At 29.2% G+C, this 13,749-nt stretch overlaps 3 protein-coding genes across 3 annotated transcripts; 2 read left to right on the top strand and 1 right to left on the bottom strand.

Moving 5' to 3' along the window:
* The first annotated feature begins 5,244 nt into the window (after positions 1-5,244).
* LOC126653614 (metallothionein-like protein type 2) lies at positions 5,245-6,731 on the top strand. Its single transcript, XM_050347546.2, has 3 exons — positions 5,245-5,394; positions 5,738-5,821; positions 6,434-6,731. The coding sequence occupies exons 1-3, from the start codon at positions 5,330-5,332 to the stop codon at positions 6,522-6,524; spliced, it is 240 nt and encodes a 79-aa protein (XP_050203503.1). The 5' UTR covers positions 5,245-5,329; the 3' UTR covers positions 6,525-6,731.
* Positions 6,732-8,706: 1,975 nt separating this feature from the next.
* Positions 8,707-11,034, top strand: LOC126685762 (pentatricopeptide repeat-containing protein At1g07590, mitochondrial). Its single transcript, XM_050379715.1, has 2 exons — positions 8,707-9,079; positions 9,733-11,034. The coding sequence occupies exons 1-2, from the start codon at positions 8,729-8,731 to the stop codon at positions 10,981-10,983; spliced, it is 1,602 nt and encodes a 533-aa protein (XP_050235672.1). The 5' UTR covers positions 8,707-8,728; the 3' UTR covers positions 10,984-11,034.
* A 297-nt stretch (positions 11,035-11,331) lies between these two features.
* Positions 11,332-13,435, bottom strand: LOC126653743 (outer envelope pore protein 16, chloroplastic). Its single transcript, XM_050347674.2, has 6 exons — positions 13,243-13,435; positions 13,090-13,141; positions 12,995-13,026; positions 12,280-12,313; positions 12,106-12,173; positions 11,332-11,653 (listed from the first exon to the last, which is right to left on the bottom strand). Exons 1-6 carry the CDS (start codon positions 13,354-13,356, stop codon positions 11,513-11,515), a joined length of 441 nt encoding a protein of 146 aa, XP_050203631.1. The 5' UTR covers positions 13,357-13,435; the 3' UTR covers positions 11,332-11,512.
* Positions 13,436-13,749: the final 314 nt, after the last annotated feature.

The raw sequence follows: 13,749 nt of genomic DNA, 5'->3' as shown, positions 1-13,749 counted from the left end.
TAAAATTAAAACATACTTATTGAAAATTGCTATGTTTTTTAAAGGTTTGGTTAGAATTGACCTCACTCGAAAAGATTTGATATTAAAGACATTAATTCTTTACAATTCAGTAATAACAGTATAGTTAATAAAATCTGAATTTTATAAATTTATTATTTTAGTATATAAATTGTTTTTATTTTAAAATAGTATTTCAACTTCATCGAAGGTTTATCAACCGAGTAATTTAATCCATTTTCTCAACCAACGATTTAGTTAGAAAACATCTACAAATTGGATTAAATTACTCGTTTGATTAAAAGTTAATCGATTGGTTGAGAAAATAGTAAAACCGAAAAACCGGACCGAATTTTTCCTCAAATTTCGGTTCGGTTTTTTATTTCTTAAAAAACCGAACGGTTTTGATAATTTCACTTCCAAACCGCACCGTAATACCGAATGCACACCCCTAGCTGGATCCTTGCACCTTTAATTATAAATATTAAGTCCTTGTATTTTTGTTTTTATATACATCAAGTCCCTCGGTTATTGAGAATACGTTTGTGCAAAGTATTAAATCTAATTAACAAAATAATACTAAGGGGAAAAGTTATTTTAACGAAGATGTTAACTTTAAAAAATTGGAATTGTTTGATAATGAAAAAACAGAATTGTATAGGCCTAATCACTCAAAAACCCCTCACCTTTAAATGTTTTTTCAATTCCACCCCGACGTTGAAAATTTGTCAATTTTACCCACTTTTAAATTTTCCGTTTTCAATTGTACCCCAATATTTTAATTTTTGTTAATTTTTTTACTTAAATGATGAAATCATTCAATTAATTAAGTCTAAACAAGAAATTAAATTCTTTTTTATTCAAAAAAGTACAAATAAGTCCTTTATTTTTAAAAAACTAACTAAAAAGCATAATCAAATTAACACTAATTTAAATTCTTTATTAATTTAACTAAATTTAAATAAATTTTAAAAATATACAATTAATATATGCGAGACATGGAGAATGTTTTAAACAAATTTCCAAACGCAAAAGACGTTAATTTAATTTTTCAGGGTACAATTGAAACACAAAAATGAAAAATAGGGTAAAATTGACAAATTTTCAACGTCAGGGTATGATTGAAAAGGGGCTAAAAGGTCGGGGTTTTTTTTAAGACATTTATGCCAATTGTATAACCAACCGTTACTCAAGATTTCATCCTTTATAGACCTTATATTAAAACCTTTTCATTTAAAAAAAATCTCGTAATCAAATCATGATTTATCTTATTTAGGGAAATACTGTGAGATGAAATAACATTTTTAACATACACTGATCATGATCAGTGTATTTCCCTAATTATAAAGTGATCATGATCAGTGTGTAATTAGCTGAATTTTTTTATCTACTTTGTTTTGAATACCATAACCAAATCTGGATTTATCTCATTTAGGGAAATACTTTATGAGATTAAATTACGTTTTGGAAGATATTATGGGAGTATATAAAGTTAAAAGTTATGAGATTTCTTGAAGATTTAGTTAGAAAAAAGTGAATCGATTTTGAAAGATGAGAGAGGTCACTATTGTTGTATTATGCTACTTTTCCATTGATATAGATTTCTTGATGTTTCTTTGCACAATACAAAAAATGAAATAGAACTACTATATTATTATCTAGGATTAATGTCATAAAAATTCACAAACTTTGCACGTTTACTCATTTTAATTACGCAGTATAAATTTTGTCATTTTCATGCACGAACTACCACTTTTTCTCAAATTCATGCACGATGTTGAGGTGTCACAGCTCCATTGGTGTAATTTGCTGAGGTGGAGGTCAATTTACACCAATAAATGATGTCACTTCAGCACCGTATATGAATTTGAGAAAAAGTGATAGTTCATGCATAAAAATGAGAAATATTAAATTGTGTGGTAAAAATGAAAAAACGTGTAAAATTTATATATTTTTTTGACATTATCTCTATTATCTATTAAAAATAATTGTCAATTATAACCAGATTGGGTCTGTTTTTTCATTGAAGAACAAACTAGATGGCGGGATGGCGGCGGTTTTTTCGGTGGCGGCAGCAGGTTCGTATATCGAAGGAGTACGGTGGACAATGATGGTTCGGAAGTGGTTTTTTATTTATTTAAATTTTTATTAAATTTTTAAAATTAATTTATTGTTTAATTGAGACTTATTCAAACGTTTTTAAAGATTAAGGATTTGTTTGTATTTTTTTCAAATAAAAAAGAATACAATATTATCCTTCTATTTAGAGTACAATTGAAACACAAAAAGATAAACTGAGGTAAAATTGAAGATTTTTCTAAATTAGGATGCAATTGTAAAAAGGCTTAATGGAAAAAAAATACCAAGCCTTTACAACTTGTTACAATATTATCCAAACTTTTTAATTTTTGTAATAATATCCAAATTGCATTATTTTGTTGCAATAATATCCAAATTGCACTTTTTATGTGATTGTTTTTGAGTTTTTTTGCCATTTTTTTGGGACTTTTAGTATATGATTATGCATCAAAACATAATAATAGTCTAATATGTTAATTGAAAACAACAAGTTTAGACATCAATTTGACTATTATTGCTACAAAAAATGCAATTTGGATAATATTGTAAAAAAAAATGCAATTTGAATATTATTATAAAAAATAAAAGGTTTGAATATAATTGCAACAAGTCGTAAAAGTTTGGGTTTTTTTAACCATTAGACCTTGTAAAAAAGACTAAAGGTGGGGGTTTGAGTGATTAGACCTAAATTAAAATCTACAAGTTTGATTAGCTCAAAAATATATACTATTGGATTGTTAATATATGTAAAGCATATTTTAATCCAATGCAAGACAATAGAAGAAAAATATAATTTTTTTTATGAATAAAATATATACTACTCTTAAATCTTGTAAAAAACAACATGTGATAAGAAAACGAGACAATAAAATATTAAAATACTATTACAATTTTATTATCAAATAAGAACATTGAATTTTAAATTTTATCTGGATCTCTCAATATGTATAAATTAATTAAACTCATCAAAACCTTTTGAGGCCATAAACTGTTAAATTTTTATTTTTTATTTATATGATTTAAATATGATATTTTATTTTAGATTTTTTTTGTTATTTGGATCAGTGGAAGTAACTGATTTTTAAATTATTTTTTTAAAAAAAAACATTTAAATTTCGCAGTTATAAATTAGTAATAGGAACATTGCATTTGAAATTAAAATTAGAGGTTTAATTATAATAAAAAAATAAATTTGATTATTTATTATTAATAATCATGCTAGATAACATCTACAAACAATAAATTAAATTTCTTACGGGAGTATATAGGTTAGGGAAACTTAACCTTGTCGTATTTTATAATGAGAGATAATGTTAAATAAATAAATATTTATGCTACATTTGCATGAGAAAATGTCAAAATACTAAAAGTTTCATAATCAAGTCGATGTATGCAAATTTTATGCCTAAAACTGCAAGTTTCATGCATTTTAAGTTGACATTTTTTTTTGATGAAAATTTAAAGTTGACATTTACTCTCTAAAAAAAAACAATTTATCACTCCAATTTTTGTAAACAAATTGACAAATATTTTCTAAATATTATTCTAATTAATAGCTATATTATTTATATAATATATTTATTTTGTTTAGTTTATCTGTTTCTATTCGTTTTTTTGGAAATTTATTTCAGTGAAATATTTTGGATATAATATAACAAAAAGAAAATAAATAAATGTATAAGTTTCATAGTAATATTTTTTAATATGTATAAATACGCATATATAAATGTATCATAAAGCAAACCCAAATCGAATTGTATAAAGATTTATAATATAATGTCACTAAAATCTAATTTATATTACTATGAAATTAAACCGAGGATCGTTAATCATTATTTTTTAATTTAAAATGTAAATGGGAGAATAATTTCTGCAAAAAAAAAAACACTGGAATTGCACTTTCCCCCGTCAAAATCAGATATTAATTTTTACAACGTACTACATATTTATTGGAATATATCTCCTTCTCCTATTATGATTAAAGGTTTATATCCTTAGAAGTTCTTATTTGATTAGAACTATTCTAGTTATATATATATATGCTTGTAATCAACCTATCATCATTCGATTCAATAATATATTTTCTCTTCTCTAATTATTTCACATATTGGAATATATCTCCTTCTCCTATTATGATTAAAGGTTTATATCCTTAGAAGTTCTTATTTGATTAGAACTATTCTAGTTATATATATATATATGCTTGTAATCAACCTATCATCATTCAATTCAATAATATATTTTCTCTTCTCTAATTATTTCACAATATTTTTGGGTGACCAGAGGTTTTCAGTTCATAAAATATTGTGTAGAACAAATTTTACAACTCTAACTCAAATTTAATTGCAGGAATTATTAGAGGTATTTTCTTAAAAGAGAAGAAATTTTAGAGTGTTCCAGTGGTGTCATTTCAAAATAGTATCGAATTATGTAGAAGAAGTTTTGAAGAATCATATGAAAATTAATAGTGGTGATTGTATTGTGCTAACTAATACTACAATATTTTGTTAAGCTTGCGTGTTCAATTTCTCTCATAAACACATTTTTTAATTACATAAAAAAACAAATGAATTTAAATATATAAATTAAATTTGTTGCATATAAAATTATAATTTTTATTCTTTATAAGAATTGAAGGTAATACTTACAAACCAAATTAAATACCCTTTTAATTCCAACACACGCCAACAACTTATACCAAAGTAGATATTTATTCTTTAACTTGCAATATTTTAATTATTTTTTTGGATAAAGAGGACTTACTCTATTGAGTCGAAACTCAATATAATTGTCGAATTTTTGAATATAGACCGCATGCAAAGTCCACATACTTGGTAATTTCGGATTATAATGACCAATAACTCAACCTCAACTACTACATATTAGGAAAGAGCGTAGCCGCGATTCGAACTTATAATCTTTAACGTCCAAATGGCTGAAGTTTAAACCATTAAACCAAACTCGTGCAGACAATAATTTGATTATTTGTATCCACATACTTGATAAAGAAATATGTATATTTATTTCTTTTCAATTACTAGGTGTTATCAAGGGATAGATAAAGACTGAAACGCACAAATAAAAGCTATCGAAGTTAGATGTAACCACGTGTACGGTGGATATTAGAGACCATTTATCTCAACTACATTATAAATAAGAAGCCAAGGCAAGATAGCTTGAAATCATCCAAAACAGTGAGAGAAAAAAAATCAATTTCCAAATAATTATTAATCTCTTCTCTTTAAGCTTTACAATGTCTTGCTGTGGTGGAAACTGTGGCTGTGGCTCTTCTTGCGGCTGTGGCAACGGCTGTAAAGGGTAATTTTAATTCAAATTATTTACGTATTAAATTTTAATGTTTTATTTTTATAGTGATTTAATTTCATTTTTAAGACGTTATTTCGTACATCCTAACCTCTTGCGGTTTAAATTATATATTCTTGTTTTTGAGAAGAATAAAACTACAAAATGTATAGAAAACGGTGTTGTTTTATGTCAAAAATAAAAATGTGATACACAATAAAATTTAAAAGATAAAAATATTGTAATTTAATATATACCCCTTGATTTTCTATGAAATCTTGGTAGGGTGTTGTCTTTTTTCACCATTTTTTTTCTGAAATGTTGAATTTTTGTAATGAAATGTTTGTATATGTTGTAGATGTGGGATGTACCCTGACTTGGGATTCTCAGAGGGCAGCGCCGGAGCTGAGGTTCTTATTGCCGGACTTGCACCTGTTAACAAGTATGTAACTCAAACACGAGAAATTTTAACCTTAAAAAAAATGATTCTTAGTTGGTTTTTTGTTTTGGAATTTTAATTTTCTACCACTTGATTCGAAAAATATATAAGCACCACCATCGTCCATATCGGAACGATTAGGATTATAAACAAACCGAGTTGAATTTGAGCTTAAATTATGCTAAACTCGAGCTCCAGCTCATATAGACTTAAGTTCTCGAGCTCAAATTCCAATGAACTTAAACTTTTGAGCTCGAGTTCTAATGGTATTCGAGCTACTCGACCTTAGCTCAAGTTTAATAAAAATTAAAGCTTCTTTTTTTTATTAAATTTGAGCTAAGCTCGAGTAGCTCGAGTTTGGCTTGAATTTATTAAGTCGAATTTGAATTTTTTCTCTTTGAATAAATCTCGAATAACTCGCAAATAGTTCAATTTGTTTATACTCTTGGCATCTGGTGATCAAAATTTAATTAGTAATTTGAATTACATATAAAAGATTTGTTTTAAATTAGAAAATTAAAAATTTTGTGCTGAAATTATTAAACACAATGATTTTATTTATATTTAATTTTTAATTTTTAATTAATTGATTTGCAAATTGTTGGTCAATTGCAGCTTCTTCATGAGGTCAGAGATGAACATGAGTGGTGAGAGTGGGTGCAAATGTGGATCAAGCTGCACCTGTGATCCATGCACTTGCAAATGAAAAATACCATGTTGACGATTATGCCCCCAGCAAAGTAGTTGTTTATGATCCATAATGTTTAATTAATAAGTTAATCCATATGTATGATTTGCTTTGCTGGTTCTTAATTTATGTGTTTTTGTGTACTGTTTTTGGAAGGAGAACTTTAAATTGTATTGGGATTTATATGAGTGTTTAATCTAAATCTCCTTTCATTTGTGGTGTGAATCTTCTGTCTTTTCTATTATTAATAATTAGAAGAATAATATATATGGTTTTTATATTATTATTATTGTAATAAATTAAATTTTAAATTAATTAATTATAATATAAAATTTATATCAAAACTGACGAGATATAACATTTATATCATTGAATAAACAAAAATGTGAGACGCTTCTGACACAATTTTAAATTATACGTAAAAAAACTTTAAAATTACGTTTCGCCGTGTTTTTATTCCACTATTCCGTTTTCTCATGTCCCTCTCTGTGGTACTTTTTAAAAATAAAGTCATATAAATGTAGTTTTATTTTTTTAAGTTCATAAAAAACAGATATTAAGATATTTTTAGTTTATAGAATATGTTAATTTGATATCTGATATTTTTATTTAAATAAATTTTAATATATTTATATTAATATTTCTACAGTTATCTTTTATGCTCTTTAAAAATAAATTTAATTAATTTTTTTATTATAGAATTATAATTAAATTATTAAATAAAATGAAATTAATGTAAACTTGTCCCACACCACATTCTTTTCATCTTATAAGTTAAAGTCTCTATCTATAATAGATTGCTGACTTTTTTGTACTTGTTTTCTTGACATCATTGATGCCCACACATAAAAATTGATTGGCCATTTATTGATATTTTAAATTAAATTTAGCCCACTATTTACTTCATTTGTCAATTTAGTCTTACATAATTGCACAAGTGAAAATGACCCTTTTTGTCCATTTCCATTGTCTTGCATTTGAATTGTCTAATTTTCCTGAGTTGATAATTATCTTGTTGTAGCTTCCATGGAATTTATTGAATTAAAATATTATTATTTTTGTTGCCTACCTTGGACCCGCCGCTGCCATTAGGCTCGTCTTCCATGTAAAACGAACCGTTGAAGACGAGATGTTGAGCTCGTCTTTCATGGAAGACAAGAAGAGTGGCGGCGGCGGGTCAAAAAGCGGGCAGTGGAAAAAAAGCTCAGCCTGTTAATTTTTTATTTATTTATTGTTAATAAAAATTAATTAATTGTATATCTATCCAATTTAATATTTTTAATTCGGACTTATTTGAATTTTTTTAAATTAAAGACTTGTTTAAAGTTGTCCAAGGTAAAAAAAGTATGAAATGACCTTAAATTTAATTGCTTCGATTAATTTCATCTTTATAATAATAAAATTATCTAATTTTTCTAATTTTGGGGTGCTATTGAATGTCAAAAATACGAAATGACCGTTTTATAAGATCGGGGTGCTATTAAAAAAAGTAAAGGTTGGTAATTTTTTTAGCCTATTATCCATTAAAGATATAAATATATGATATCTTAATATAATAAAACAACAAATAATAAAATACAACGTTTAAAAAAAAGGCTTAATCACAATAATACCAAACCTTTGAGTGTTGTGTCAGTTATAGTCAAACTTTTGTGTTGTTTCAGTTATAGTTAAACATTTACGTGTCGTGTTAATTATTTCCAAACCTTTTAATTCGATTTAACGTCGTTTTGCCGAGTTAGATATGAAGTAGCCAACATATTAGCAAAAAACTGAACCGATTAAAAATGGCGATAAAAAAACATATAATATGCAAAAACTGGTTATTTATAGTGATTTTATAAAGTTTAGTATAACTAACAAAAGCCCAAAAATATTGTTCTTTTTAGAGGTTTGACCTATATTATATACATGCATTTTAAATATTATGTTTCTATTGCATTATGTCCCAATTTAATCCATACAAGTAGTCATTTTAATAAAGTTGTAGACTCATCTAAAGTAACTCAATTTTTGAAATAATATATTTATTATACAACTTATTGGATATAAAACTTAAATATAAACTCAAAATACATTCGAATAAATATATAAACAAAATTTATCGTTGTTTTATTATTAATTTAATATCAAATCGTAAATATTTATATTTATTAGCAGCTTACAGGATATATATATATATAGTGCCCTTTTCGAATAAATTAGCTACCGAAGCTAAAAGCATGCTTGCACAGGTCCTTCTGGGCCGAAGTAGGTTCTCTCAGGCATTTCATCGAACACTTTCATTCACCTCTCTATTTTTCTATCAAAATCCTCACAACTTCAGTAATTTTCTCTGCACCCAAACAACCCATAGCTTCCCCGAGATAAATAAACTAGACCCAGAAGAAGAACATCAACACGAAGAGAAACCCAGATCGTTATCTTTGAGAATTGAGAAGCTTTCGAGAGGAGAACCGGTTGGCTTAGCATTTCAAAGCTGGATGCGTGACGGCTTTCCCATTCACCATGGAGACATTTTTCATGCTATCAATCGCTTGCGGAAGCTTAAGTTGAACAAACGCGCGCTTGAGGTTGTCTTTTCTATGTTTTTTTTCTGGAATAAAGTTGGATCATTTGTAGTGTAGTGAAGGTGTTTGTTTAAATGCTTCAATGAGTTACTTGGATAATTTGGCTCTTATGAATGGATTTTTATAGCTTTCTTGATGTTGGTTTTAGGTGTAAATTAAAGTATGAACTATTGAGCAAACTACATTTTCACTAACATTTTTTCATAGGAAGAGAATGTTCTTAAATTAATGAAGGCTAAACCCATCCTAAAACCCTACGTACTTTACCACTTTTGTTCAGGAAGCCCCTACCGCAAAAATGTTCTCATCCGGTCCCTCTACTGATCTAATGTTCCATTTTCATGTCCTTATTTGTTTTTTTCCGGTTCCCCTATTAACAAAAATGTTTTCTCCAGAGTCCAGCCAAAATAAAGTGCATGAAAATTGAAAATTAGGTAAGTAAAGGGACGGGAAGAACACAATGTTGCATTAGGGGCTTCCTGAACAGACGTGGTAAAGTACATGGGCCTTGTGATCGGGTTTTTCATTAATGAAAGTGTAGTAACATTGTTATGAATGTAAGACTATATAATCTTGGTGTCTTTTGAGATAGATCAGGTAATTGAGAATCTTTCATGAGTTTTTTATTTTGAAAGTGATGGTTTAGTACTTGGCAGGTGATGGAATGGGTGATCAGGGAGAGACCTTACAGGCCAAAAGAATTAGACTACTCTTACCTCTTGGAATTTACAACCAAACTTCATGGGATATCGCACGGCGAGCAGCTTTTCACTCGTGTTCCTATTGAGTTTCAGAATGAGTTGTTGTATAACAATCTTGTAATTGCATGCCTGGAGAAAGGTGTCATAAGACTTTCACTTGAATACATGAAGAAAATGAGGGAATTGGGTCATTCGATTTCACATTTGATTTTCAACCGCATTATAATCCTTCATTCCTCCCCTGGTCGCAGGAAACTAATCCCAAAAATTCTGGCTCAAATGAAGGCTGACAAGGTAGCTCCTCATGTCTCGACGTATAACATTTTGATGAAAATTGAAGCCAACGATCATAATATTGATGGATTGGTAAAGGTATTTGGTGATATGAAGCGATTTCAAGTTGAACAAAATGAGGTTTCGTTCTGCATATTAGCTACTGCACATGCAGTTGCAAGATTGTATACTGTGGCTGAAGCATATGTTGAAGCTGTTGAAAAGTCTTATACTGGAGATAACTGGTCAACACTAGACGTTTTAATTATATTATATGGATGCTTACGGAAGGGAAAGGATTTAGAGAGAGTTTGGGGAATTGTGAAACAACTTCCCCATGTTAGATTAAAAAGCTACATTCTCGCAATTGAAGCATTTGGTAGAATCGGACAGCTTGATCGAGCAGAGGAGCTTTGGTCAGAGATGAAGTCGATAAAAGAGATGAAATCAACAGACCAGTTTAATTCAATATTATCTGTATATTGCAAATGTGGACTTATTAAAAAGGCGACTGCGGTTTTCAGGGAAATGGAGGTCAATGGCTGCAAACCGAATGCCATTACATTTCGGCATCTTGCATTGGGTTGTTTGACGGCGGAACTAGTGGAAGAAGCCCTGAAGACTCTAGAAATGGGGATCGATTTTAGGGCGAGTAAGAAAATAAAGAGTTCAACGCCATGGTTGGAAACTACTCTTTCGATCATCGAAATATTTGCTGAGAAGGGTGATGTAGCTAATGCTGAGAAGTTGTTTGAAGAACTCAAGAAAGCAAAATATACAAGGTACACTTTTGTGTATAATACTTTAATAAAAGCTTATGTAAAAGCCAAAATTTATGTTCCTTATCTTTTGAGAAGGATGATCTTAGGAGGTGCTAGGCCAGATTCTGAAACCTATAGCTTGATTAAACTTACTGAGCAGTTTAAAACTTGATTTAAGTACACTAGATTTATACTGTTTATATAAGTTTCATTCAATTTTAAACACTAAAGTAAATTTATTTTGTTTGATTAGCTGCTTAAGTAGTTAAGTTCACAATGATGAAATCGGATATGTAGTAAATTATGTTGCAACATACCGAAACGTTGAAACAAAAAATATAAAAATTGTGATTCTTTGTTTTAATATAACAACAGATTATAAACGCGGAATTTCAAAGTTTCATAAGCATTTTCGGAAACAAAATGTCAAAATATAAAATTAGATTAATTTTCATACAACATAAGGACTATAGAAATAATAAACATATGTTGAGATTTCTTGGTAGCACAGAAGATTGCCTGAGGATTTAAAATGAGACTCGTTTTATTATGATTTTCGAAATCAACATTTCAGCATATAGATTGATTGCACAGAAATCTGCTGTTTCATTTTAATATACGTCAAAAATACAGTTACATAATAGCTCGAAATCTAATAGTTATTTTCCAAAGATGCTGCGGAAATTTTGATTTTCGTCGATTTAGGTGAGATAGTTGATAAATACTGCAGCAGTTGCAATGGCACCTCCTGTGATTGCATCTGTCACAATCTTGTCTTTGTTCTTGCTGTTAACAGCAGATATTAAAGCTCCGGTGAGTGCACCACCGGCCATTGCATTTTTCTGCAATACAAATTAAAGACAATGATTGGTTATATAATAAAGACTTCCTCTTAAATTAATAAAAGAAAAGCATAAAAAAGGCTTATGCCGATGAACACATTTAAGCTGTTGTTCTATATGCAGGGGAGGAACCAATGAGGCTGGGTTGGTGGCCGCCTCTGGCCGTTAATCACTGATTATCTCCTATATTTTCCTATCTCTTCGCCATTATTCTTTTTCCCGCTTCCATTACCAGCCATTTTCCTCTTGCCCTCTCCCTTCATTTTTTGATTCTGCAACTATTCATATGCAATGGAATCATAGGGTAAGTAACTGTTACAACCGTCAGTTACCAATTGTCTTCTATTATCCCCTAGTATCTAGCCGTTTTCCTTCTCTCTCGTCCCCACCTTTCATTTTCTAGTTTCGGCTGTTCATATGTGATGACAATATTAAATAATGTGAGAGCATACCCAGTCACGAGTGCCACGAACTCTCTCCATTCCATATTCCATCCCAACATATAATCCGGCGACAGTTCCTATTAAAAAAATCGAATTGAATGACTGCTTAACTAAAGCATTAGTAAGAAACAAGAAGGATATATGGAAAAGACATGCATAGCTAGCCTATGTGTTCATGCTTACCCCAATAAGCACCTTCTTTGCACATCTTTTTCAGCTGCAATAATGTTAGCAGTAAATAATAAGAATTCCTCACAATATTTCTCAGAAATTTTCAAGAAGAAAATCTAGTTTCTTGAATAGCTTTTACTAATCAAAGCAGATAAAAGAAGAGCATAACAAATAAGAAGAGCAGCATAAAGGGGTGGGCGAGCACAAACGGACTAAAAAGTTAAACCGTAACGAAAACAAAATGTTCCGTTTGGTTTTCTAATTATATCTTTTAAAAATATTTTGATTGGATTCAATTTTAATAGCCAACTATCATTAAGAATTTCATCTTTATAATTGCTCTAACACTGCTCCTGGGTTTCACCATAGCGGCTTGCTCAAAATCACAATAATCGACTTCGAGCTTATAATAAACCAAAAAAACGAACAAATCAAATTATCTAAATATAATATGACGTTCATAAGAATAACATTAGGTTCATTTATATTTAAATAGTTAAAATATACTACCATGTTTTGACTTGTATTAAATTCCCAACTCCATTTTTTAAAAGTTTTTGCGTTTTATATTTTTTTCTCTAAGATTATAAAAATGGACTCTTATATTTCGGCAAAATCTAAACTCCACATATTTTGACACATTCACATAAAAATTAAAACTAACCAACCGATTTGCATGCACACCCCTGATACCAGATCAAATCATAGAAAAAGAACAGCAACTTACGGTGTGCTCAAAATTGCTAGATGAAATGGATCCTGCAAAATTAAATATAATCAATAAATCTCAGTCAGATCAAATCATTTAATCAATGGACCGACCTCGTTTGATAGCATGGAATGTCTCATCAGCCAGCACTCTTGTTGCTGCAACCTGATCAAAACAAATAAAAATAAAACCGCATTCAATTCAATCAAAATTTAAAATCCAAAAAAAAATTGATCAAATATTTAAAAAAAAGAAAAGAATTATACAGCGCCGATCTTGAGAAAACCATCGGCGGTGAGATTGAGAAAAGGATTGCCCATGTCTATGGCTACATCTACTTTTGGTGCTGATACTGAACCGGAAAACCTGCTGATCGGCATTTTGTCTCGTCTTTTCTAACTCAATGACTCGCTCGCTCACTCACTCACTCACTCACTCAATCACTCACTCACTCTTGTTTTTTAAGCTTGTATGTGCATTTAAGTATCTACATCTGTGATATTTTCTTTTAGTTGGTATATTTCATTTTGGTCCCTGTAGTTTAATTCATTTTTCGCAAAACAAATCACTTTTTTTTATTTTTTTTATTTATGGTCTTACTTTTCAAAATCATTAATTTTAATTCATTTTTCATTTTTTAGTTTTCATTATTAAATTGGGAGAATTTGCACCTACTCTAAATTTTTGGGACATGCGAAAAATGAGCTCTTGCCTATACCAGAAAGACTTGTGAGATCGATAGAGATAACGAGGCCAGGTAACTAAAGTAAATC

The sequence above is a fragment of the Mercurialis annua genome, linkage group LG6, assembly GCF_937616625.2.
Source record: "Mercurialis annua linkage group LG6, ddMerAnnu1.2, whole genome shotgun sequence".
NCBI lineage: Eukaryota > Viridiplantae > Streptophyta > Magnoliopsida > Malpighiales > Euphorbiaceae > Mercurialis > Mercurialis annua.
The sequence above is the reverse complement of the archived record's forward strand: the minus strand, read 5'-3'. Positions and strand labels throughout refer to the sequence as shown.